The sequence below is a fragment of the Liolophura sinensis genome, chromosome 8 (assembly GCF_032854445.1).
Source record: "Liolophura sinensis isolate JHLJ2023 chromosome 8, CUHK_Ljap_v2, whole genome shotgun sequence".
NCBI lineage: Eukaryota > Metazoa > Mollusca > Polyplacophora > Chitonida > Chitonidae > Liolophura > Liolophura sinensis.
The window spans coordinates 32179534-32206604 of record NC_088302.1 but is presented as its reverse complement, the minus strand read 5'-3'; the positions used below and the strand labels follow the sequence as shown (position 1 = coordinate 32206604).

At 39.0% G+C, this 27071-nt stretch overlaps 3 protein-coding genes across 4 annotated transcripts; 1 reads left to right on the top strand and 2 right to left on the bottom strand.

Moving 5' to 3' along the window:
• Positions 1-281: 281 nt before the first annotated feature.
• Positions 282-9586, bottom strand: LOC135473870 (protein sll1483-like). Its single transcript, XM_064753792.1, has 6 exons — positions 9415-9586; positions 3236-3444; positions 2165-2369; positions 1544-1636; positions 1168-1278; positions 282-550 (listed from the first exon to the last, which is right to left on the bottom strand). Exons 1-6 carry the CDS (start codon positions 9554-9556, stop codon positions 426-428), a joined length of 885 nt encoding a protein of 294 aa, XP_064609862.1. The 5' UTR covers positions 9557-9586; the 3' UTR covers positions 282-425.
• Positions 9587-11285: 1699 nt separating this feature from the next.
• On the top strand, positions 11286-16084 carry LOC135473862 (transforming growth factor-beta-induced protein ig-h3-like). The gene is made up of 6 exons (XM_064753782.1): positions 11286-11453; positions 12105-12307; positions 13024-13213; positions 14118-14216; positions 15055-15168; positions 15811-16084. Exons 1-6 carry the CDS (start codon positions 11306-11308, stop codon positions 15939-15941), a joined length of 885 nt encoding a protein of 294 aa, XP_064609852.1. The 5' UTR covers positions 11286-11305; the 3' UTR covers positions 15942-16084.
• A 1746-nt stretch (positions 16085-17830) lies between these two features.
• LOC135472396 (F-box only protein 8-like) lies at positions 17831-26458 on the bottom strand. Of its 2 annotated transcripts, XM_064751879.1 has the most exons (7): positions 26228-26458; positions 24398-24792; positions 23332-23461; positions 22326-22444; positions 21924-22108; positions 20978-21144; positions 17831-19896 (listed from the first exon to the last, which is right to left on the bottom strand). In XM_064751879.1, the coding sequence occupies exons 2-7, from the start codon at positions 24652-24654 to the stop codon at positions 19885-19887; spliced, it is 870 nt and encodes a 289-aa protein (XP_064607949.1). In that variant the 5' UTR covers positions 24655-24792; positions 26228-26458; the 3' UTR covers positions 17831-19884. The 2 variants fall into 2 exon arrangements, with proteins under 2 accessions (XP_064607949.1, XP_064607947.1); XM_064751877.1 differs by having other exon boundaries at positions 17831-21144.
• Positions 26459-27071: the final 613 nt, after the last annotated feature.

Below are 27071 nucleotides of genomic sequence, written 5' to 3'. Positions count from 1 at the left end.
AGTGGTGACCTGGATCTGGAACTTTTTCAAAACAGTATACAAGAGCATATTGGAAATCATCGGTAGCCGCGCTGTAGTGAAGGAATCTGTAAACATTTATCTGTGACGAATGTTTGTGCTTTCGATTCATTCGTTGATATGAACATGAATTCACTCACCACTGAATACGCAGGGACTGGTTACACTATATGTCAAACCTGATGTATTCAGTTTTGTACTCAGAGGTTTCAGATTATACATACGTATACATGTGAAACATTAAAGACAATACGACTTTACGTAATAAAATAATATCAAATAATCGAAATTCTTTTTATTTCTAGATCATACCTACGTATACATGTTCAATACAGCATAATTCAAACCGGCAAAAATGCCAACAAGCGAGGAGGGCGGTATGTCTTGCCAATAAGCTCCAATTCAAATTAACCAATTATAGAAGCCAATGAAGAGGGCAAAAGAAGGTGGTCGATCACGTGAACTAAGCCATTCTCCGCCTCGATATCAGCTTCAGACAGGTGCGCTACGTGATTCAGAATAGGCTCTCCGTCTGTAGGAAGTTTAAAATTATAATTTATTGCATTTATTTGATTTGGTGTTTACGTATTTTACAAAAAAATTTGTCACTTTTGTGACGGTGGTCAGGTTTATGAGGTAGAGGAAACCGAAGAGCCTGAAGGAAACCACCGTCATTCATCAGGTATCTGTAAAACATCCTGACTTAAAGCCACAGCCGAAACAGCCAGAGCTGGATCCGAACAAGTGACTCACTGTCCAAGGGCTTGATATGGCGATAGGAGCCAGCGAGGGCACTCAAATATATTCATGATATATTGCAGGCACAAAACGCAGACACGCTATGAATCGCCCAAATTGCTTAAATTGTCGAAATTAAATTGTTTTATACTCAGATTTAAATTAATTTATTATCATACTATATATCACATGAATTCAAGATGTAAAGACAGTTTAAATATCTGTTAACATAAAGTACATTACAATGATGCATAGTATGGTTGTTCAGTAAAAATACTGAACTGAAATCTGAGTTAATAGTGGTCACAATATTAGATAGTAAAACATTTAGAAAACCTAGTTAGTACAACTTAATACAAGGGGCATAAGTTTGGCCAAAATTGTTTGGCCATATCAGCTGCCATCACTTACCTGTAATAGTAACTGTGATGTAGTGTCCACTGTAACGGGTAGTGATGCGACCGTTGTGTGTAAGGCTGCCTTTGTGCAGTTGGCCTAGGTGAATATGGTAATCAACAAGCTCTGGGAAAAAAACATTGCCAAAAACAATGATAGCTGAGAGCTTGCATGATTCCTTTAGACTGAACAGTTCCTTTGATTGGTTAGCTTATGCAAAACTCAATTGTTTCAGACATTTCGGTGACCAATCTGTATGCTAATTCTTGTCACTCGACCCTTGCGAAATAACGTTCAAGAAACGATATACATGTATTGCATAAGTTATATTTCACGCAATGTTTGCTCACCTGAAGACTTCGCCTGAAATTTACACTATTGAGACACTTACCTAGCAAAAGATAGCGGCTTTCCAGGATGTGGTTAAGCTGCTCTGTAGTCAGTTTAGAGAAGGCTGTGTTGGTTGGGGCGAAGACAGTGTAGGCTGAAATGATAAAATGCATGAATGAGTATATATTCCAAACCTCCGAAATTATTGAAAGTATATGTAAAGTGAAAATTAATAATTTAATAGTTTGGGCCCCAAAGAGACTGTATGGGCTAAAAAGCTCTTTGTATTGTGACTGGAGGGCTCGTCGTGTCTTGTGTTGTCGTAGCAGTGAGGCCGGATTTCTAATACGTCGACATTGGACTGACCACCATCATGGTCGAGATACTGTTGAAAGCGACGCTTAGTCAACCCCAAACGAACGTAGACAGAAACAAATTTCAGACAGAAATGGACAAGGTGTGCTAATAGGAAAAAGTTAAATTAAAGAATACTTAATACTGGTGAGGTCAAATTGTCACTACCAAAAGCAAAACAGTTTTTCTTTAAATGTTGGGTATATTTTTGGTGGCGTTCAAGAGCCCAAAATCGTGCCAATCTAAGTTTCTTGAATGGACTCAATATCGGCACGGCTAAACTGCGGTACCCAAAAAAAAAAAACAATTTGTGTTTAAACAGACGTACGGTATCTAATGTTGGTAGCGTTGAGAGAGGTGTCTAGACGGGCTCTGGTGAGAGCGTCAACGAACGTGCTCAGCTCCGGACGGTTGCTGATGGCCTGGAAGATGGATGCCTCGGGAACAGTGAGCACAGTGTCAATAAGGTAGATCACACCATTGGACGCCACGTTGTCGTGAACCAAAACTTTAGCACCATTAAACATGGTGGTCTGCAAAAGTAATTTCAAGGCGTTAATCAAAGTCTCTTGTAGCCCGGTAATGTTTAAGAATTGTGTACCTATATCCCGTTGACTTGTCAACCAATGGAAATAGCGACCCTGTACAAACATCCATTTTATTTGATTGGTGTTTTACGCCGTACTCAAGAATATTTCACTTATACTACAGTGGATATAAAACATCCGTTTTCATAACGCACCAATAACCTGTTAGTCTATATGTTTGGGTTTCACTGAAGAATACATTATTATCTGTAATAAACCGCTCTATACACTGAACTATCGTTAACCTTAAACCTTAAATCACTTCCTCTATGGCGAAAACGGCTTCTCGTGGGTGGACATAGTTCTCTTAAGGTAGAAAATTGATTTCTCAAGGTTAAAAATTGAGTTCTCAACACTTACAATATTTTATTCCATTCTTATATTCTATGTTTTTAGAAGTCTATGTCATGCATGTTATCAAATGTCTCAAATATATGTGTTTTTGTTTTTGTCACTCACTTTCATTAACACTCACCTTTTAACTCAGATTTTGAAATTGACAATTTTTAGAACATGTTAAAAACCCTGGCCAGTGAGGTCGCAATTTCTGATCCTGCTCTGGCTAGTTGGACTTTTAGTTAAGAGGTTTGCCAGGAGCCTGTTGAAGGCTAGTGGATTACACCACTAACTCCGGTATACTCCACTCATAAAACATACAGCCTCAGAATCAATAGAAAAATCTTTAATACGACATTATAACAGTCAGTAAAATATAAATAAATAAATATTAAAGAGAATCTAGACTAGCTCTATAGATGGCCACGGTGCATTCTTTCAGATGACGACGATCAGGAAATCGTCCTATCCCTTACCGTGCCACTGGTAGTGACCTTGACCCGACGGCCATTGAGGGTGGTGAACCTGTCCCCACTGAGCAAATCCCAGCTGAAAATGTCTCCCTGGATGAGATGGTATTTAAGGACATCAGTGAGAGCAGCTTTGTCTGACTGCAAACTGCTCAAGGTCGCTTCAGGCAGTTTTCCAAAGGCGGCATCAGTGGGTGCCAACAGGGTGAACGGGCCTGTAATGTGCAACGTGTCAGTGCATCAGAGATCCCGAGAATCCAATATACAAATTTAAAAACATGGTATCCCATTGCACATTTGTTGCTGAAAAGAAAATTTCTCATCATTACGATATATATTTGTAATGTTTACCACTGCCTTTACTGATCTGTAGGGCAAACTAGATCTGAAGTAACACCTGCTCCAAGCTATTAAGGTGCACTATCGGCTTTTAGCATTTCTAGCAATAGTTTGCATGTAAACAGCATTTCTCAGTAGAATTCCCTGTTACAATATATTTCCAAGTTAGCATTTCAAATCTACTTTAAATAGCTGCAAACTAGAATGACCAGAATACTGTATATATCTTCTGAGAATTTCAAAGTATTGTCTAAATAGATGCTAACTAGCAGAGCCAGGGAAAGTAATCAGAACAATACAATATATTTGCTAATTAGCAAGTTGAAAGTATTGTCTAAAAAGATGTCTAAACTATCACTCCGAGGGACCTTATTGTTATCTTTACAACACAATATATTTGCTAATTAAAAATTTGAAACTGTTATCCACATAAGCGCTACATTGGGCTGAAACATTAATTCAGTCCAACTGGCTAAAAGTAGACACCACTGTGATATCACTGAAATAATGTTTATAGCTAGGTCAAACCCCAATCAGACAAGCCAACCATACAACCATGGATGTCTACAACCAAAACCGTCAGAATATTTATAATCTCTTTTTGACTCCAATAAAGCGCAGAGATGAGTTAAAACAGAGAACTTTCAAACCATTGTGTCAACAAACTTTGATAATTAAAACATATTGAATGAATATATAAACAGAAAGAAAAGATTATTAAACTGGCATTACTTCAGACAGAAAGAAAGTTTCATTTCATCACGACCTCTTCCCTAACTCTCATTAAATTAATGATTGTGTAGCAGGTTTTTTGGGACAAGTCCTAGCGTATGTCATAGGGATTCTCAACTCACACTTGAAACATGTTAGTTTCTTGAAATAAAGCTGATTCGTCTTTGCTCTCATTGCAGCACATATATATCTATTATTATATCATAATAAATTCATTTATTCAAACCGGCGATTTCTGACATCATCTACCTTGATTTACTGAACCATACTAACCCAACAAAGCCCTGAACTTTCGTTGTATAAATGTGCACATTTCACGGCCCAGTCAGGTTGAACTTTACAAAGGTCAAAGTACCTTTATAGTTATTGACACTGGCAGGGGGAGTTGTAAGGACTAGGGTTATATTTACGTTTGGATTTTCATGTGCATTCTGTCGTCATTTTTTCTCCACGGTCACGTGCTTTTACTGATTTTTCGTTGGTTGAAATTGAATGGGGAGATGTTCAATTTACATACAAAGAAAGACAGCGCGCATGAAACGTTCAACATTTTAGTGTTTGTCTGTTACGTGTCCCTGTCATTGATGACATTGCTTTGCGATTTATTCTCTTTCTGAAAGGATTTACTTGTTTCGAAATGCTCTGGAGTGGAACTTCCATCAGACTGCATGTCGGGTCCGTAGTCTATTTCTTAAATCACTCGAACTGATGTGCTAGAACGTGGTTTTTAGACGCCTGTAATACAGATGTACATGGTAAGGGTTAAATGCGGATGTGCGTGTGTCACATGCCTGTGTCATGTTAACTACATCTGAAAAGTGTCTCCGCCATATTTGGCCAGCCTCACACAGCGAAATATGAATGGACTGACCTAAGTAGTGACATAGAAAATCACACGTAAATGTAACCCCAGTGTTTACAACAGCCTACAAATGTAAGTTAGGATTCGCGTTGTTGTTTTCATGATGATATGGACAAAAAGTTTTCTGTCGTTTCAAATTTTGCCTGCTGTTACGTCATGCAAAAACACGTGGCGTCACCCATTGCTGACGTATGGCAACAAATGCCGTCATATTTTTAAATGCACATGACGTCATGCCAGCATAACTTCCTTACTCAACGTCACATCTACCTGATTCAGCGTCCCATAAAGAATATTATTACATCATGAAAATGTTACGTTTTGTTGATGAGGACTCTTCAACTGTAGGGGGCAAATAGTGTTATTCGTCGTAAATATCTTTGGACAATATAACCCCTTTTGCCTCTTAAACAAAACTTTCTATGGGATACTTAATCGATGCAAATATACATTTGGTCAAGTACTGTCTTGTCTTTCAAAACTTCCCCATCACAAATCATCCTCAATAATGTGGTCTCTTAGTTAAGTAGCCTGTTGAGAGTTTCGCTTAACTGAAAGGGTCCATGTCATTCAAATTTTCCGAGCCTATACCATAGCAGTTAGTGAGCCCGCCTCCATCATGCTGCATTAACAGTATTATTATGAATGTACACTATAGATACACTGTATAGACCCTCAGGTCCTGACCTTTATCAACCTAAATACAGACAGATGTATATTTGAGTGCGGGGATTATTCTCCTTGATGGTATTTTCAGTGGCCACACTAATCAGGTGTCTACAACAAATCGAGATGGTGACCACAGCAGGGTAGACCCTGAAAATGGTCTGTTTTTGCCCATTTGTGCTATTACCATTTACTATTTTTGGTTCAGGCAACCTACATGGAAGATCAGGTTAGGGGAATTTTATACTTGAAGTTGCTGTCCAATGGTAGAGTTACGTCAGTTCAATAAAGAACAAGCTTTTTAAAATGAACAATTTAAAAAGGGGGGCTCATTGATTAACATTGATAACTTTCTTGAATGTATTTCTTTACCACTGCGTTCTAGAATTTATGCACATATTTTCAAGGTCATGTGAACAAGCTGCAGTGGCGTAGGAATTGGGGTTGGGGTGGGGCCCGGGTAGTGCAGGTGCTTGTGATGCCTGAGCGATCCCTGCACCCTCGCCTATAATTAGCTGGGATAGTCATTCTACTTGCTTTTGTACGACGCCACCACCTTTCCACCCTGCCGGTGACAGGCCTGATAATTGTACTTTCGTCAGTGTATAATAAACATTGTTCACTTTATCCACATGCAGTATTTGAGAAAATATTTCATTACTGACATAGCACGTATCTTGACGGATAGTAAGTTACACACACGAAAGTATTAGGTGACGCAATAACTACATATGCACCAAAATATGCAGTCCACTAGGCAACTTTCGACGGGATATATTGTCCCCTGCACTTTTCTTTTCTTTCTTACAAAACTCTACCGTTTCCCAATTCACCCAGACTCGCTTCATCTTCAACAAAATGTTAGGGGTGGTATCTTAACAAGTACTGCATATATTGAGCTAAGGGTTTGCACACATGTAGCACACATTAACATGGAGATGGAGGGGAAATTCCATCCCTGATTGACTGTGTGCATTTTAAATAACGTAAATTAGTGAATTCCTGACTTGGGAATTCCTGACTTGCCCAAAATTCCTATATTTTAGGGCGTTTTTCAAGGAAGCGGGGAATTCGAAATGTTTGGTGAGATTTACGTTGTTGTTTTGAGTAAAATTTTCCAAGTGGATCTAAACTGGGTCTAATACACAGGTGGAAGAATCTACCGAACACTATTTATACCTATACATTAGGTGTAAATAGCGTTCGGATGATTCTGCCACTTATGGTCTAATATGGGAGCAGCCCTGTTAAATTGCTCCCCGATGCATGTTACCCCGTACAGCAATACTATGCGATGCGAAAATTCACTAATTGGAGAGCAGCTAGCGCTGGTGTACTGTACATTCTTATAGACTTCTCATGGCCATAAGTTATCAATGATAAATCCACACAAGCCTTGTTAAACTAGTGCCGTGGTTAGCCCTAGATGAGAATGCTCGTAGGGCCTCCCGTGGTCATGATTGGGCCTCCTTTCAGCCCGCTGGGATGAATGGTAAAATTTAGGAAAAGAGTCGATCATACCTTATCTCGCTCACCCAGCTACTCCTTTACAATGCCTAGGGTCCCAGGGCACCTGATTGTTAAAATCCTGAGATGTCGATCATCCCAGAGGTAAATATTCATCCGTATTTATTAAAGTCGCCCTCTCCACTGATTCTTCCTATACGAAATTGCCGTCATCTACACTGCGCGCATGCACGGCCAGGCAGCTGGATAAGAAACGGCTGACCCTTACCGGCTTCATTTGTGGAGGTCACGCATATCAAAACGATGACACATACTGTAGTTTGGTTCTCTGACGCGCTATTTATCCATCTAAAGGCAAGGGGGCTGAGAGTGGTGAGATGTACCAGCCAACGCGTGATCACACAATAACGAAAGGACTTCATAACCAGCATAATAAAGAAGCAATAAATGTCTGAATTCATTTTTGACTTTTTTGATTTTTGAGATATTCATTCCGCTCGCTTTTGTACGGCACCACCACCTCTGCTAAATAGCCCATATGCATGTATTGTTCTGTCAACCATAACGCACAGTAGGCATCTTTGATAGTTAGCTTCTACATAGCGCTATCATAGCAGCGCTAAATAGCCAATGTATTGTTCTTTAAGAATTCCCCACAGATGGCCTCTGATAGTTTAGCTTCTACATAACGCTATCATAGCAGCGCTAAATAGCGAATGTATTGTCCTTTAAGAAATCCCCATAGATGGCCTCTGATAGTTTAGCTTCTAAACAGCGCTATCATAGCAGCGCTAAATAGTGAATATATTGTCCTCTCAACAAATACACACAGAGCGTCTGTGATAGTTAGCTCATATGTAGCGCTAAATAGCGAATGTATTGTCCTCTCAACAAATACACACAGAGCGTCTGTGATAGTTAGCTTATATGTAGCGCTAAATAGCGAATACATTGTCCTTCAAGAAATCCTCATAGATCGCCTCCTTGATAGTTAGCTTCTGCATAGCGCTATGGAAGCGGCGCTAAACAGAGAATATATTGCTCTTCCATCAAATCTGCCCAGCTGTCTTCATAGATGGTTAGCTTCTACACAGGTAGACATATTGTTCTATCAACCAATAGCGAATATATTGTCATTTCGTTATATTCGCACAGGCAGCGTCTTTCATAGCTAGCTGTTACATAGCGCTATTTTAGCAGCGCTATTTTAGCAGCGCTAAATGTGAAAACCTTCAGTGAGTATCCCTACATTGCACAGACACACATCAACACTGCTACCGTACCGCTAATAACAACTAAGTAAGAGTGATGATTAGAACAGGAGGGAAAAAAATAGCAAAATATCTGTAAATTATTGTTTGGAAAGATATTTAACACCATGTTAATCAAATGGCACGAAAAGTTTAGAACAGACAAAGCCGATAGTGGATCTGTCTCCTCCAAGCTTGTCCAATAGCCTTCGAGATGTAATAACCTTCGTACCAATCAGAATTGTCGTTTCAGTACACAAATGAGTGGGATAAAAGGCGGAAACTGGATTTTAATTTAACCAACAGTGGACGGGCTCAGAATTGTTTTTCTCCAGACTTTTAGTTGGCGACAAGTCAGTATAGTGAGTGGTTACCAGATTTGGTTTTGTAAGATTAAACCAACTGTGTTATGGTATCGAACATAAAAAATTACGAATAGATCTGCAACGTCAAAGATTCGAAAATCCCTCCAAAACTCGAAGTTGGGTTTGGAGAAGAGCTGTCTGTTTTTAAACCGGTGGCTTTAGTGAATCCGAAACATATGGTGCAATCGAGCACAAAAACCTCAAAGTCATCCGGTAGATACATGAGTGCGTCATCATCGAGCCATTTTTAAAGATCCTTACACTTTGATAAACTATCGGCCAGCATTTCCCCCAGTCTAAAACTTAAGTTTAACCTGCGTCTGTGGTGACGGTTGCGTTGTATCCCACTTGTATGGGGAAAGCGAATACAGAACCCCGCCTGCTTCACTAGCAAACCATTTTTAAGTACGTCAGTATTTATGAGTTCGCAAAATCTCGCCAGTTTCACTTGGCATTTCAGTTATAACGTTAAAAAATACCAGTAAAATAAAAATGACAATTTACCTCCATTTGTGAGGGTGTCAGCCAATCCAGCCGTTGTTGCCAACTGGATCAAGGTGGAGACATTCAGCTTCTGAAGTTCCTCCACCAGGTTTCCGGCCTGCGCACCCAGCACCAGGGCAGCTACCAACAACAGTTCCTTCATATTTGATCGAAGATTGGGATGTGACCAAAAGATACGTCCAGAGAGCAAAGAAACCAGTGAGCAGGGAACATATGTTTTAAATTTCCACTCTGCGTACGTCATAAGTTCTTATCGTAGAAAGCACCGGTATCTGTTGGACCAAAAGGAGGAGTGCTCATCTTATCACTGAAACGTTTTGAGATATCACGACGCCAGGTGGGCGTTAAGCAAATGTTCCCGCGTACTTCGTCAAGTGCACAGACAAACATGTCCCATGTTACTTAACCTATTGCATGGAGACATATAATTCTCATTCTTTTTTTCTTTTTCTTTTGGGGGTGCATGTATATATGTCAGTTTTTTTCACCGTTGTTGTAGCAATTTTAATTTATTCCCATCTGTAGGAATTCTGTGGACCAGACTACAACAAGTAATTACTGGAAATCACATAATTTTGCTTTGTCACAGCACTAAGTGTGTAAAGGTCATAGTGACATTGGGGTTTGACAGAAACAAACGTTAACCAAACGCCACTGGAGTTAAACTGATGTCATGGTCAAAAGTTAAAAGAAGTCATGAACTTACGCAGCAGTGTAGTGGTTGACGCCCACTCCCCGCTTGGGGATGTCATTTATCCAGTAAGAGTTGTGCGAGGGAGTCGGAAGAGCAGGCTATCAAGTGAATATAGCTGGTGAAAATGCTGTGAATTAAGGGACTCGACTCGATTTAGTTTTACAAAGTGATATCGCCAGTACAGAATAACGAGTATGATTTAACTATAAAATCATTAAACTTAGAGTAAGAAACGTTTTAAAAAAATGTGACGCCTTCTTAACATGATCATATGGTTTTTGTGTGGGAATGGAACATGAACTCGTTATAAATGTAATGAAGCAATGTTGGTAAAAACAGACACTCAATAATAAATGGGGAGAGCGGGGGCTCCCTGGCTCAGTTGGTTAGCGCGCTAACGCAGCGTAATGACCCAGGAGCCTCTCACCAGTGCGGTCACTGTGAGTTCAAGTCCAGCTTATGCTGGCTTCCTCTCCGGCAGTAAGTGGGAAGGTCTCCCAGCAACCTGCGGATGGTCGTGGGTTTCCCCCGGGCTCTGCCCGGTTTCCTTCCACCATATTGCTTGCCGCCATCGTATAAGTGAAATATTCTTGAATACGGCGTAAAACACCAATCAAATGAATAAATAAAATAAATCAATAATCCAGTGCAATCCAGAGTGATATATACAATTGAAATGTAATTAGTAGGTTCATGTATATGTTCCCTGACGTGTTTATGAATCCAAAGTACAGTGTCCCAACTGGTATATATTAATTAATTATAGAATAGTGATCTGCATATAGTTTTCAAGACAAAACTCCATGATGACCTTCAAGCTTAAGAGTAGAAGCGAACTCCTTATATTTATTTTATTTATTTGATTGGTGTTTTACGTTGTCCGGACCCACGACCGTCCGCACTTTGTTGAACTCCTTATGTTAGCTACGTTTCATCTCGCAAGTACATATTGCAGTGAAAGGTTTCCCATATGGTGAAAGTTTCACTCCGAAACTATTTTAAGTCGAATGCACCATATATTCAACTTTTCACGTTTTACCATTCTTATCAGCGCCCCGACCTTCGTCCAAAGTCAACCGGTGTTCTACTTGCCACGCGTGCCCTTGTCACGTGATCGCGATGATATATGAGTATACTGTCTTGGTGACGAGTTTCTTTTCACCTCCAGTCCATCGCCCTAACTGCTCCCTGGTCGACATGAAGTGTCTGGTGCTCTTCGCTCTGTGCCTTCACCAGGTCCTCGGGGCTGATCAGAACTTGGTCCAGCTGGCGCAGTCCCTTCGCCTGAACATTCTCGTCAAGCAGCTCCAGGCTACTGGTTTGGCCGACACTTTGGCCACAGGGGGTAAATACCTTACACCCAAAATGGGAGAAATAATGACATTTTTCATACGAAGACTTAATCTTTCTATTTGCGTAGTCTAATCTAGGCTCGTTGAAGATTGCTTGTTTTCGACCAATATGGCGTGTAAAACTTGGATGTCACACCTGGGAAAGTTTGTCAGTAACCTGACAAAGGTCGGTAGTTTACCACATACCTTTATGTAGCACCCTCATCACATAAATTTACCGGGCAATGGATAAGCCCCCCCACATGAAGTAAAGTTAGTGGTTTGCCGCGGTCGCTATGGTTTCTTCCACACGTAAAACTGAGCACTACCCTGAAACAATCAATCAATCAATCAATTTTGTGATTAAGCTAGTTTAATCTAAAGCCACGCGTGAAAGATAAATGTATTGATTTATGAATTGAATATGTGCGGTTGTCATGGATAGTTTTTGGTTCGACTAGAGTCAGAACAGGTTAGTTGATTATGGGGACCATTCGGTTGACATCGATTTACGCCAGTGGAGATTTAATGCGCGTGTGAAGATGCAGTAAATGTGGCTTCCGACACATTATAATCAGTTTCTCATGCAACTTTCCCAACACTTCAAGTTTTTCGATACAACTACATTGTATATTTCAGGTCCGTACACTCCCTTAATATTTCAGGTCCGTATACATTGTTTGCTCCGAGTGACAATGCCTTTGGCAAGCTTGACGGTGGCCAACTGAACGACACGGCAGCGGTAACAAAGCTGCTCAAGTACCACGTGGTTTCTGGGACCTACAAAGGTGCTGATGTTTACAACGAGCAGAAACTGACCAGTCTTCTAGGACCGGCCATCAGAATTAACCGCTATGCTCACACCAACGTAAGTCCTAATGCAAGTCAGTGAATGAAATGGTCGACTCGAGAGCAATCGTTTAAACGCTTGTAACAGACTCATAGCTTTGAAATCTTGCCGTAGGACATATGTTTACGTCTGTGGCAACTGTGACGTAATATAGTACCTTGTCATATATTTCAAAAATTTATTTCAGTAGCTAATACACAAAATTACGAGAATGTGTAATACATCACATTGTGTATCAATTTTAGGCTTATTCAGAGGTTTTTAGGTAATGTCTTCACACAGAATCCATGTAAATATAGATGGCAAATAATCCTCCAATGAAATAGCATGATCAATAAAGATATAAATTACTTTAACATGACCTGCTACTTTATTCCACGCGGTATATTCTTCCACTCCCACAGATACTAGTAAGCTGTATGAGGTTGAAAAGAAAAGTGGCAGTTGGATAAAAAATTATCGTTTTTCAGAATTGATTGGCTCTTGTTATGATTTAAAGGCGAATAATATAATCTAAAACGACAGCACAGTAGTATATACTTAAGAGTGGCTGTGTTCACTATCTAAACACCTATGTGAGAGATCCATAAAATCCTAACGTGTAAAAATCCAGTTTCAAAATCTGGCTTGATTTTAAACTCTATCTGTACGTAGAAATGCTTCCAGAAATTTAGCGTGTTCTAAGATATGCACAATGATTCAAGATTGCTTTAGTCTTATCGTTCAATGTGCAGAAAATCTCGGCGGAAGGGGCTCCCGTGTATCGTGCCGACGAGATTGCCAGCAATGGCGTCATTTGGCTTCTTGATACCCCCATGTCACCACCAACAGGCAGCATGTTAGACTACATCAACAACGACAAGAACGGATTGACCATCCTGAAGAAAGCCATTAACACAGCTGGGATTCAGTCCGCCCTACAGGGTGAGGATATATATATATATATATATATATATATATATATATATATATATATATATATATATATATATATATATATATATATATATATATATATATATAGTCCCGGCAACCTATTAAGCCATTTCTGATTTGAGGGATGCATGAAACGTATGGTTTTTGTTTCTTAATATACACTTTAGGATGTGTCATAATATATACAGTACAAGGAAAATTCTCAGCCTTGCTCTTTATGGTGGGAAGTAGGAATGGGAATAAAAATGATTATAAACTGTAGTCTTTCTAAAGCCCTAGCTTTCATTCCAGAAATTAAGTGGCCTGCAGTCAAAACTAGCTGATAGCTGTAAAATTGTGATAATTTCGTTTTAGAATTAATTTTTACGAATCCCTGTCAAAATGTGAAATACAAATTTTCAGTTCATTTTGGAAGGGTGGGAGGGGCAATAAATAAAAATTTTACAAATGTGTCAAAATTTCAACTTCCAATGCCAAAAATTAAGTATTTGTGACGAGGTTTTATATGATGACTTGGATCAGAAATGGTTTCGTGGAATTGGCCCCATCACAGTTCCCAGATTGTGCCATTTGTAAACGTTGGAAGCATATACGGTTAAAGCAATTTGTAACGTCTGTATGAACGAACGAAATGTCTAAAATCTCACAAAATGCTAATTTACAGGTAATCACAAATCTAGACAATAGTCTTTAAAATCAGGTATTGTGGAAAAACTGTGAAATAACTCTTTATATATATCAGGTCTGAAGTGCTTCTATAAAAGTCAGACAATGGCAGTCGTACAAACCAGCCCATTGACCGCATTTGTACATAGCTGGTGAAAAACTCTCAGGTATGGCTTTAAACAACATTTAAATAAATGAATAAATCTGTTCCTTGTTTTGGTTTCAGCCGAGCCTCTGACCCTCCTCGCTCCCAATGATGCTGCCTTCGGACGCCTGGACCCTGGAGTTCTCGACAAACTTTTGGCAGACAAAGCAAAGCTTACCCGTAAGATTTAAAAATGACAAGTAGTTAGAAAGAGTTGCCATGGTTTGAAGACATAACTTGCAATTAGATTTCTCTACCCGACAGTATTAGAGACTATAGTCTTAATACGAGAGCGTTCTTGTAATTCTTGCCTAGGAGTAATACAGCTAATGGAATGTCAAGTATTTCAACCAGTGGTTTCTGATAAATAATATAATAACACGGTCGGATAATTTATGCCATATCATTGCATTGAACGGAATGTTGGAGTCTTTGGAATCATTGCAATTAACATGCATCGATGATTCCAAGTCATGGCTTTGGATAATCCATGCAATATTATTGGAATTTATTGCTGTATTTTTGCATGAAGGGCATTTTCTCATCCCACGCTGTATCGTCACAACATAGATTCGCATATCCCATGCTATATCATTAAAACTAACGGGCTCCAAAATTCAATGGAACAGCATTGCGAATAATACCTTCTCATACTTTGTGTAATGTGGTGCTTTTCTGAAGAATATGTCAGCCGTAAACACAGAGTGTTACCATTGGTGTCGTCTTTGGTCATTTGAATTGAACGTTGTTTTGCGAAATTATTCTTGCGATTATACACGTAGAACGACTGGTATGGTTGACTTTTGAAATACGAATGTTTATTTCCACGCTAATGGATCCTTAAATATTATTTAAAATTATTCCAGGCATTCGCCATCGAGTGTCCCTGTAATATGTAATAAGGTAAATTTTATGTGACAACGCGAAGAACACATGTGGCTTAAAGTCAAAATTCAATCAAAATAGTTTACTTTTTGGGACAGTCACCTCCATGCAATAGTATTTTGTGTGATAACAGAGGTGCTTCAGTACCACGTGATCCCGGGAGCTCTCTTCACCAGCGGTATGCATTCTGGCTACGTGCGGACTCTCGACCACGGAGAACAACTCCGCATTACCTTCCAGTTCTTCGGTAAGAATTATTTCATGGCTTTTGCTCTTTTTTTTCGCAGCTATTCAGAAATAGGTTCCGTTGCGGATAATAAAGGAACGAAAGAATGATGTTTAATGCCACAATATGTCAGACATATCGTGGTGGTGGGGGGGGGGGGGGGGGGGCGTTATTGCCGGTAATATGAAAGGCTTGTACATAGCCGTGGTCAGTTGTATAAGCATATTACGTACAGAGACTCTTAAACCTGTATTATACTATGTCTTCATACAGTATCTACAGCGATAATTATGGGATACCAGGGCGGTCATTTGTACACATAACTTACTGGCTGCAACTTACATTCCTGCAACAGTGTGTAAAGCCTATATAAAGCAACATTTACTTTATTGATTTCACTGACTGGGTAACAAACAGTTTCGTTGAAAAGGGACATATTTTGACCAAAAGACAAAAAAAAAACTGGGTCACCCTTAGCCTGATGATGTCAGATATTTACAGGATGAACCCTTGACGAACTCTCAGCTATTCACGAATTATCCAACAGCTTTCTGATCGGCAATTGCTCCTTTGATTGACTGTGCAAATTATAATGTGGAAATTCGTGATAGAATTCGTCTGCAGTACTTTGGGTTCACACTTGCATGCATTTGTTCTTTGCAGGTCTTTTTAAATACGTAAACGACGCTCAGTTGTCAACTGAAGACGTTGATGTCACCAATGGCGTCATCCACGTGATCGACCATCTCTTGTTGCCCCCTGATCTCGCCAAGACCATATCTGCTCTCGGTTAGATTGTATCAGATAAAGTCACATTGCTAATTGCCTATGTATTTTGACATACTTAATTACAAATACCTGCTTGTGGCTTTCCTTCTCAATTTTGTTTATTCTCATAATAAAGTTGCCCTCTAAAGTAAACCTGTTTTCCACCTTGACGATTTCTTTACGCAAATGTCAAATCGTGGATAACTAATGGGCATAATGTAGACGGGTTGCATAAGTTCTAAACACTATCAAAGGTTCGCAATCAAGTCAGCCCCTTTTCCTCGGGGCACGTTTTTGCGTTTCGCGCTTCGTGCGCTTGTTTCGGATCGTCGTATGAAATGACGGAATTGTTATTGTGCCGTGACATGTGGTCTCTTCATAGTTCGTTAGCTTGAGCATTCGATCGTTTTTGTGGAAAATGGCCTTACAGTGGCATGCATTTATTTATTTGATTGTTTCTTATATCACACTGAACAATTTTTCTCTTATACGATATCTTTCGGTTTTATGGGTGGATGAAACCCGGCGTAAACTACCGACCTAAGTTACTGGCAGCTGGTAACTTGGTAATTTACTGATGAAATTGTGACGTGTGACGTACAAATATGCACATCATAATGGTGGAAGAAAAGTGATCTTTAACGAACTGTACACTGCGCAAACAGTCTTACGAGCATCATCGACAGCTTATTGTCACTAAGGCTCCGAAAACAGTGAGGCCGAGGAGTGTACGAATTCCCTGTCCATGGCAGAGATTGAACCAGTCATTGGGACTAAAAGGTCATTGTCTTCAACCACTCGCGGGCGCGACCCGCTCCCCAAGATTTTGGACGAAGTATTGTTACGATCTGCTATGACCGCTATACCACATAACATGAACACGAATCAGCTTAGAACCACGATGGATAATGATATGTCAGATGCGTGGATACGAAAAGGCTATAAGTTTTATGACGCCAACAACATAAGAATGTACCACGACGTCAAAAAGACGCTACTACGACGTAACTCGACGGCAAAGAATGGTCACGATTGTACCACGCCGTCGTCACGATTCCCGCACGACTTGTGAGCCGCCACTGCAACAGAATCACGTGTCCACGAACCCAAAATCACGATAGGTGGAATTAGTACTCCGCCTTGCACGTATCATTAGGACAACACCATATACATGTATACGGAAACATTGCAGTGTGTTTGATTTCGATGTTTCGGTTGATGGAGCCAATCACTTTTTTAGTTATACTCTGCAAACGATAATCCAGGAATTAGGCTTTCAACGATGATCGAGACTAATCCAATTCTAAGGAAGGTGTAGCATTTCTGAATTAAGGCAAGATTTCAAATTTCGTCAAATTACTTGGTTTTTGGTATAGGAAGATAAAATTTGACACGTGTAATAACATTGATTTCTAGGGCCCAAAAATAAGCACTAAAATTGTATTTTAAATTTTGACTTAAGTCAGAAATGGCTTCGTAAAATCTGCCCCAGGGCCGGTTTGAAGAAACTTTTCAAGTTCTAAGGGTTTGACTTAAATAAGTTGGGTCAAGAAATGTGACATGTTGGAAACAACCTGAACAGTTTACTAAACTTTAGAAGTTTCGTGAAACCGGACCTGAACGAAAACAGAATACACACTACTTCACAGATGCTGACAACATTCAGCAAAAGATAATGTTGGAACAAGCCTTACGAAATCGAGCCTGTCCTATTTTAAAATGAAGAATACATAAGCACACATCGCACCGTGTAAACGAAGCATTACTCTACCCGGTTTCCTCCGTCGTATAAGTGAAATATCAGTGAATAGCGTAAGGCGTAAAACAACTCAAATAAATAAATAAACGCAGGATTGAGGAGAATAAACAAACTAAAACTAAATCTACAAGTTACCAAACGCAAAATACAGAGGCAAACAATGTTATTATTGTATTTATTGTATAAAAATTGAAAATGAATGATCACAGACATTTGGTTTCTATAAGCTAGCCGATGTCACTGTAACAGAACTTGGAGCAACCTGGTAGTTTCCGTCATGCAGTTAACACCAGCCATGGCACAAACTACGGATTATACAAGTCAAATAACAACTAGAAAGCAAAGTGTAACATATCTTTACATGCTTGGGTTAAAATAGTAAACAAGTGAAGATGTAACATATATTTTAGTTCGCGGACATATTTCGTTTTAACAAAGCTATTATACTTTCGGCATCATTAAAGTGCACGCAAACCTTTGGAACCATATTTGTCGAAGCGGTCACTTCGAATTGACCACACTGATCCCATTTGGACCGCATCTTGGTTATTTTGGGAGTGGTACTTATTACGCCGGTTTAACATCCGTGCAGAGATTGAAACCTTCCTTGAGACAAGACTATAAACTCTTGATTATCGGAACATTCCATACCGCAGCCCTAGACGGATAAACTTAACTCGCTTGTTATTCTGCGAAACAAGGGCATTAAGTGAAAAGTGTAGGTGGCTAACTATATCATACACGTCTGTACAGTTGGGAAACCCTTATATGTGCATTAAATATAAATTATTTTATTATAAAATAACCCCCCACATGGCACTGCATACATGTATATGTGCATTAAACTGTGCATGTTGTTTCATCGAAATCACTTGTTAGAAATATCCTCTTCAATGAATGGAAGAAGCAGCAAAAAAAAAAAAACAAAAAGTTGAGGGACTTGGATAGTGAGTTAAAACAGTTGTCAACAAGGGATTCTTTGAAGTCAACACTCAAAAGTGGCATTAAGATGCTGGGAAATACCACAAATATTAACTCTACATCTCTCTACATACTTATAAAAAGACGCAGATTACATCACTTACAAAAAATCTCTCCCTTATCAAAACTGACAAGAGTTCAAATCCTTAGGACAGCACATTTTTTTTCTTCAGGGATTTGTGCTTAAGCCCAAATGCAAAGATCAAACTAAGACTAACAAGATTTATCCTATTTGATAACATGCTTTCAACCTTTCACAACTGTCAGTTAAAAACATCTATACGTATAAATGCAGGAAAATATACACCCAATATTAATGCAGAGACGTACTAAATAAAACATATTGCAAACATATTGCGAATAATAAATAAGTACAGAAATACATAAAACAATAAATGAAGACAGGCTTTTGATGGCTTTAGTGTTATACTTTTCTCCAGAAGGACTTTCTCGGTGGTTAAAGTTCAAATTGAAGTCCCATCGGCCAAACTGCCATGTGCTAGACTTTCTCTACTAATGGAGCTGTACAGATACCGGTATTACCGAACTCAAGTAAGGTGTGTGATATGTGGTAGATAGGTCCCTTAAATGACGTGTCACGTTTAGGACATCAGTGATGTGTGAAAGAGAGGTTCCTCAAGTGACATGTCACGCTTAGGGCCTTAGTGTCGTGTAGTACCAGCTCTCCAGCTGATGGTCATAATGTTTATAATACAAACAATAAACAAAATTATCAAAAGCAAACTTATAAAATGTACACCCACAACGTAACCCTAAAAACAAAGAGATTATTGTTTATACTGTTATACATGTAACTTAAGATCAAAATCCAGTGGGTATATCATATCCTGCACATTTCAACACACGTCAGAAAGTTATATCGATTAGTAAGTAACCATGTGTTATGTGGAATACAATCAACGAGAAGTCACGGGTATAAAATATCCTTGTAAAGGCTTATTGGCAACAGACCACAATAAAAAGCCTAATTAGAATTGTTTGAAGTAAAATTTTACATATTTGAGTTTTAATTATTTCAATCATTTTTCCTATCTCTATTCATTTATCGTCACACTGGAAAGAGGCTCCTGGGTCATTGCACTGCGCTTGCACGCTAACCACATCAGCCCCCTTGTCATATCTCTAGGGAAAGCCTTTCTTCTTAAAGCTCATGAAATTATCAGATTTTTTCTACCTTTGCATTAAACATCAAAAGCAGAAAATAATCTTCAGCCGAACACCTGAAAAATATGTAACATCAGCTGTCTGAATGCAATCTGTGGTGAAATCAGACTTAACCTGAAAAAATGCAGCAGCACAAACAAAAACACTTAGCATCAAACAAATCTCTAGAATAGGCCTCACTAACCCAAACACTCTACTTTTAGTTAATACAATTCATACTTAATACATGTAATTTCATACACCAGTCATAATATTACAATGTAAGCCTTTACATCTTCTTTTTTTGGTTTTTAAACCATCATTGGTACATACTGCATGTGATAATAAAGACAGACTATATATGCTCCCTCCTCCCATTTCAAAAAAAAAAAAAAAACAACAGAAGACACACACATTTAAACCATCTTCACATGCAGTGTTTGAAGTTTAACAATTTATAACAAAATGTTTGGCACATAGAATAACAGCTCTACAGAGACAGTTCAAAAAGTCATAATATTTTAAGGCATTTAATTTATCCATGTTGAATACATGAAAGATTAAAAATCCCTTAAATATATCCTGAATATATCAGATAGCAGTTTTGAGTGCAGGGGTGTGAATGAATGTTTTCAACTGTAACCCCTTCTGGGTCTTGCAAATTTAAATTTAGGTAGCCCCAGGGTGTCTTACAGTAACCCTCTGAAAGTCATCATGTATTTCTGGCTGCACATGGGCTGGCAAACCCCTTCAGTTCCCCTAAAACTAAATTTATGTAACCTTTTAGTAAGGTTGTTGCATTCAATCATTGTTCATTCACTGAAACTATGAGTGCAGGACATTTAAACTTCACAACAGAAAAATAACAACAACAGCTGACACAGTATCTGAACTTTTCACTTGAGAACAGTACAGCTAGTCATTATCCTAAACTTGTTTAGAAATATAACGATTTCATTCCGCTTATACATTTATCATATATCGTATTATGTAAAATAATAATAAAAACAAACAAACAAACAGACTACCAAAGGCACGGCAAAAAGAGAACTTTCCTCATTTGCAAAGGGTGAAAAAGAGGTGTAAAGACTGTGTTCAACATTTCACACCTGTCTTTGTGCAAAGTTATATTTACACCTCTGTGGCCACGTGACCCACCAGGTAAATGTTGTCATAGAGATGGCCTGCCAGGTCATCATTCACACCATGAGCTGCCTGTCGGGTATTTCTGATAAACTCCCTTTTGGACATTTTGTTCTTCACATGTGGGCTGCACAAATCCACTGACAGCATGATAAGGGAGAAGCACAGCACATACACAGTGTCTGAAAAGCAACACAGTAAATAATCAAGAATTATACTACTGCCAAAAATTTCCGGAACCATTTGTTCATTTGCTTGTTTTATTTGGGTTTATCAGCCTTCTGACCAAATTTCAGTTAAGCCATGATAGTGTCTACTTGTAGCAAAGTGGATATACATATCATGCTGCCTCACTGGAACTACATGCAGAAGACACCAAGAAGAATTTTTTAACCAGTATCAGGGTCAGTACTTATGTAGCTAATCCCCTCATGTTGGGTACTAAATGAAGTACCCAGAGTGCTGTTTCGAAGTCTTAGACATACTTTTCAAGAAAACCAGAAAGTTACGTATGCATGCTTGGGTTTTACGTCATACTTAAGAATTTTTCAGTCATTATAACAACGAGGAATCATTAGATGTGTGTACATATATTGTGTCTTCTTTTGGCAGGGAGAGGCCATGCTGCAAGTGTTGTCGCCACTGAAGTATCATGCTGAAGACACCAGACACGACAACCCATACAGTCACATTATACTGACACCAGATAAACCAGTCCTGCTGAGCGCCAAGAGAGACAGTAGCAAGTACCATTTTTAAAGTTCTTGGCATAACCCAACATGGGGTTGACCTAAGGTCTCCTGACTTTGAGGCAGGCACTCGCATCATTAGGTCTCTCTTCTATTTATATGATGTGTTTAAACACTTTATGAAAATTATGTTTCATACAGGAGATGAAGATGTTGTTATAAGTTTCACCCGACAAACAGCCTACAAAAAGTGTGACCTATAATGATATTACCTTTCTGCAGCCCCAGTTGTGGGTTACAGGCACAGAAGCGATCAGAAAACCGATCAATCATGTCCTCTAGGTAACTTCCTCTTTCGGTGGGAGCAGAAATTTCTCCAAAAAACTGTCGCAAAGCATTGGGCAAAAAAATATTCTCATAACTCTGAAGCTCAATAAGTTTCTCTAATACGTCTCTTCTGAAAGAAAATACAGAGTATATGCTTTAGGCAAAATCCTGAATTTTGGGTTTAAAAGACTGAAAAATACATGCAGATATTTCTCTAAATACATGCTCACATGACCTTTGATGTCACTTATAGACAGAGATGTCTTCCCTGACAAAAAAAAAACAAAAAAAAAACAGTTACAGCTCATTAAAATTTGCACTAAATTCAAGAAAGACACAAATGGTACCTTTGATTTAGAAACTCTCTCTTCTTCAGTGCTCTCAGTCGTTTGGTGGTATGTAAAAACCTGGCTATTTCTAGTGGGTCATTGGCCACCAAGTTCTTTTGATGTAAGTACTCCATGCCCTGTGGAATAGAAACATACATGTATTAAACATATTATTAATCAATATATACATAAAAAATCTGAAAATAATGTATGAATGTATGGCGCTTTTGCTGCAAAGGATACAAACTGCATAACAATAGCTACCTAATGACTGGTCGAGATTTATTTATTTAATTATTTATTTGATTGGTGTCTTACACCGTACTCAAGAATATTTCATTTATACGATGGCGGCCAGCATTATGGTGGGAGGAAACTGGGCAAAGCCCGGGGGAAACCTACGACCATCCGCGGGTTGCTGACGTACGGCTGGAGAGGAAGCCAGAATGAGCTGGACTTGAACTCACAGCGACCGCATTGGTGAGAGACTCCTGGGTCATTACGCTGCGCTAGCGCGCTAACCAACTAAGCCACAGAGGCCCCCAAACTGGTCGAGATACTAATGCATGGGCTTAAAACTCAACATTACTGAGGAATTTTCATATAATTTTCAGACAATGAAGCATTTTTACTAAACGCATATTCCAAGTTTTAGGTACACCTTTGCTATATAAATTCCTTAAATAGACTGACAACAGCGGGCGACATTTACATGCTTTAAAGCATGGTTAAGCCATTTCAAAAAGTTTTGCACAGGCATTAAATGTCTCGGACTGAGGATGTAAGAAAGTGAATAAACATTAAATTTAAAATAAATATTACAAGGAAACCTACAATGCCACTAAACACATGAAACAACGTCGTGCTTTTTGTGACTTTAACCTAAAACAGATACAGAAAAACAGAAACTAGACTGGCAGAAATCTAAATTGAGTTTGTTTGGAATGCACAATCTAAATCCTGGCTAATATACTCATTCTAAATATGGGCAATCAAACCTTGATTCTTGACAAAGATTATTTACCATTTCTGGTTCCGCATTGAATGTAACGGAGGCTTCATCCAATAACATGAAGAGTTGCTTGTAAGAGAAACCTGGGATAAACCTACAGTGGTTGTAAATTGTCACGCAGCGCCAGGATGAAACACACTGCCTGCAAATCAAACATGAGGATAACTTTTATACAACACGCTAAAGACATCCACAGTCAAATAACACAAGTCTAAACACTACCAATTTCTATACATTTTTCTTTCTGGTGTTCTACACTGTCAGGCTGTACTGCAAAAAAATCTGTTAAGATTGCAGTCAGCGTTATGGATGGAACAACTGGAGTAGAAAATGTGCCATCATTAGTCAAACACCTATTGAGTTGTACAACTGAACACCATATGATTTTCAACAGGCTTAAATTTCAATGCCTTAGGGCAAGCTAACCAATAACCTCAAGATACACCAATCAGCAGAGGGAATAAGCGATAATGCATCAGGCTTGGCTTCCAAACTATTTCAAAATCTTTAAGAGAAGAAGTTCACTTGATGTGTTGACAATAAAACAAACATATACACACACAAAAAAAAGAACAGCATATCGCACAAAGGGGCACAACTCCGTAAATTTGGAAGCAATGAATGTGACTTCGTGTCAACCTGGGCATTTTTCCTTGTAGTATGACAAATGGTGAATCAATTTAATTTACTTATTTATGTAATTGGTGTTTTACGCCGTATTCAAGAATATTTCACTTCTATGACGGTGGCCAGCATTATGGTGGGAGGAAACTGGGCACAGCCCAGGGGAAACCCACAACCATTTGCAGGTTGCTGACATACCTTCCCACGTACAGCCGGTGAGGAAGACAACATGAGCTGGACTTGAACTAATTTAATAACTCGAAATGAAGGGGTTCTGTAGACAAAGTAGGAACACCAAAAAGTTGGCAGATGCGCAGTTGGATGAACAATGCCATACCATAATATGACCCATCATTTCAGAAAGGAATAAAACATACGAGAAAATGAATTTATAACAGCAATTACATGAAACTGAACCAAGGATTTTTTGTTTTAATACACTGAGACAATGTACCTCATCCAGAGCACTTCATCGTTCGCTAGTCCATCCCAGATACAGGCTGCCAGGCAGAGGTCAGTTGGGTTGAGATATGAGAGTACACACAGGCTTAGCTCAGGAGGGAGTTTGGTCAGGTCTGGGAACTGAGCCGACTTCCTCCGCGTTGGGGCGCGAGTTTTCCGTGCCTCACTGGCACAGCTGCGGGGCACTACCATCTCCTCCCAATGGAACTCCCCATCTACTTCCTGTAGACGTCGCAGGATCTGGCCCATACCGATTTTCCAGCCAACTCAGCTGCTTGTAATGCCAACACACCCCACACATAGAGAGATAGGCCGGCACAGGTATGTACATGTAGACAGGCAAGGCCACGTCACTTGTACTCGTACAAGTGTTTATGTTCCCATTTTCTGCAACACATATATGATTTCAACAGTTTCAGTTACAAAGCATTGATTTATTTATTTGATTGCCATTCAATGCCATACTCCAGAATTCTTCACATAGTTTTGTTTATTTATTCATCTGTTTATTTGAATGTCATTCAAGGTCATTCTCCGGACAGTATTTTTCACTTATACAACAGTGGTCAGTTTTATGGGTGGAAGAAACCAGACTGCCCAGGATAAATCATTGCCAAGTTACTTATTTATTTATTGATTGGTGTTTTAAGCCGTACTAAAGAATATTTCACTTATGTGACGGCAGCCAGCATTATGGTGGGAGGAAACCGCGCAAAGCCCAGGGAAATCCACGATCATTTGAAGGTTGCTGACAGACCTTCCCATATATGACCAGAGAAAAACCAGCAGGATCTGGACTTGTAACTGATGAACTTTCCGACTAGTAACACACGGATATGCACTCAACATACTTTTAAAGATTTACTCATATCAACACATTTTATACAGATTTACTGTTGAATACAACACACAAAGGCTTTCATATATGCTAGTGCTCTTATATGCTAGTCAGACAGAGCAGGAAATGTCAGCAGCAATGTACTTTTAACACTCCTATCAATTGCTTCGTCATGCATGATAAATATTTCACATTTTACATTGTTAAGGCGATTTATTCATTTATTTGAATTCTGGTGGGAGGAAACTGTACAGAGGCCTCAGGGAAAACACGGCACGCAGACAGTGCTCACTTTTACTCAATATTTTTCCAGTCTGAGCTTACACGTATCTAAGCGAATTCATATACATGTACTTTGAAATTTGGCAAATGTTTCCTTCATTATAATTATGACATACATTTGTATGTCTGTATGAAACATTATTGATTCAAAATTTAATCTCCGTTCCACACAGTGGATCCAGGTCGATTTACTTTAACTCTGTCCACATGTAATTCTACAAACGTATTATATTCTCTATCAACTGAAGAAATAAGAGATAAATTTACATGTATGTAATGGCATTAATGTTTACAACAATAATCACTGCCTGTTATTATTATTCCAGATGTAATGCAGTGGAGTGGAGTGGAGAGATTTCATCTAGCCATGCATATGTGTAGGCCGATACAATTGATTTCATTCCACTTTGAGCCGGTTTTATACTGTACTGGAATTTCCTAATTTCAAAGAAATCTAGCTCTTGTTATCACTTCAAACGTTGTAATTAACTTCTGCACAAGTCTTTGCCTCCTTGGATAACCAATTTGATTCTAGTTTGAGCAGGGTGCAAAGACTAAGACAGCACATGTTCCAAACATCACGAAGTTCATTCAATTCTGACGTTTTACTTCGAAGAAAACTGCCTTATCGCAGTGACACTGCAACCAACAGCACAAAAGTGGGCTTAATTTATTAATCGGCTACTTCTAGCCTCAACTTACCAACAGATGTGGGTTCACAGCGAACCAAAACGTCTGATTTATCCGAAAGTTGACAACTGACAGAACGGTGACCTTCACCTTTACAGAAATGCCTTCTCTGGTAGAGGGCGCTTTCTTGCTACAGTCAGCTGGCAAAAAACTGATGTGTGTGATTAGATGTTTGTCTTACCAGAGGTACGCGGGATGTCAGCCAACTTGAGAAGACGCCTGGTATTCACAGATAACTAAGTATAAGGAGGTCTAACGTGGGTTGGCTGAAGTGACAAAATAACAACATGTTGGCCTAAAATGACGTGGAGCTATTCACACTCGTACATTTGACGCGTACATTTCTCAACAGGTGTGCTGTTTTGTCAAACTCTTATTTGGCGCCAAGCATATACGGTGACTGTATATAAAAGACCATTACTTACAGAAAGCATTACAACGACTGAGACAGAATTTCAAAATGTGACGAAAGAGTATTCTAAACCTGTTCTTCATTTGACGCGCTAAGTGATCATTTAAAGCCAATGTCACTTGATTAAATTTAAAAAGTCAAGGTACCGGTACCTTGTTTTCTCGAAGAAAACTTAAGTCAAGCATTACATAAGTAAATTATTATACGTTGCTTAAACAAAACACATTTGCTTAAGGGAAAAAACTTTTTGTAAAATCTGGCCCTGGTGACACAGTGTTCCATTCACCTGTCATGTCTGGTGTCCACGAGACAGTGTTGCATTAACTTGTCATGTCTGGTGTTTGTGACAGTGTTCCATTAATCTGTCATGTCTGGTGTCTGACACGGTGTTTCATTTTGGCAGCATGATAAATGTACTGGCACTGATACTGCAAGACTGTGTTT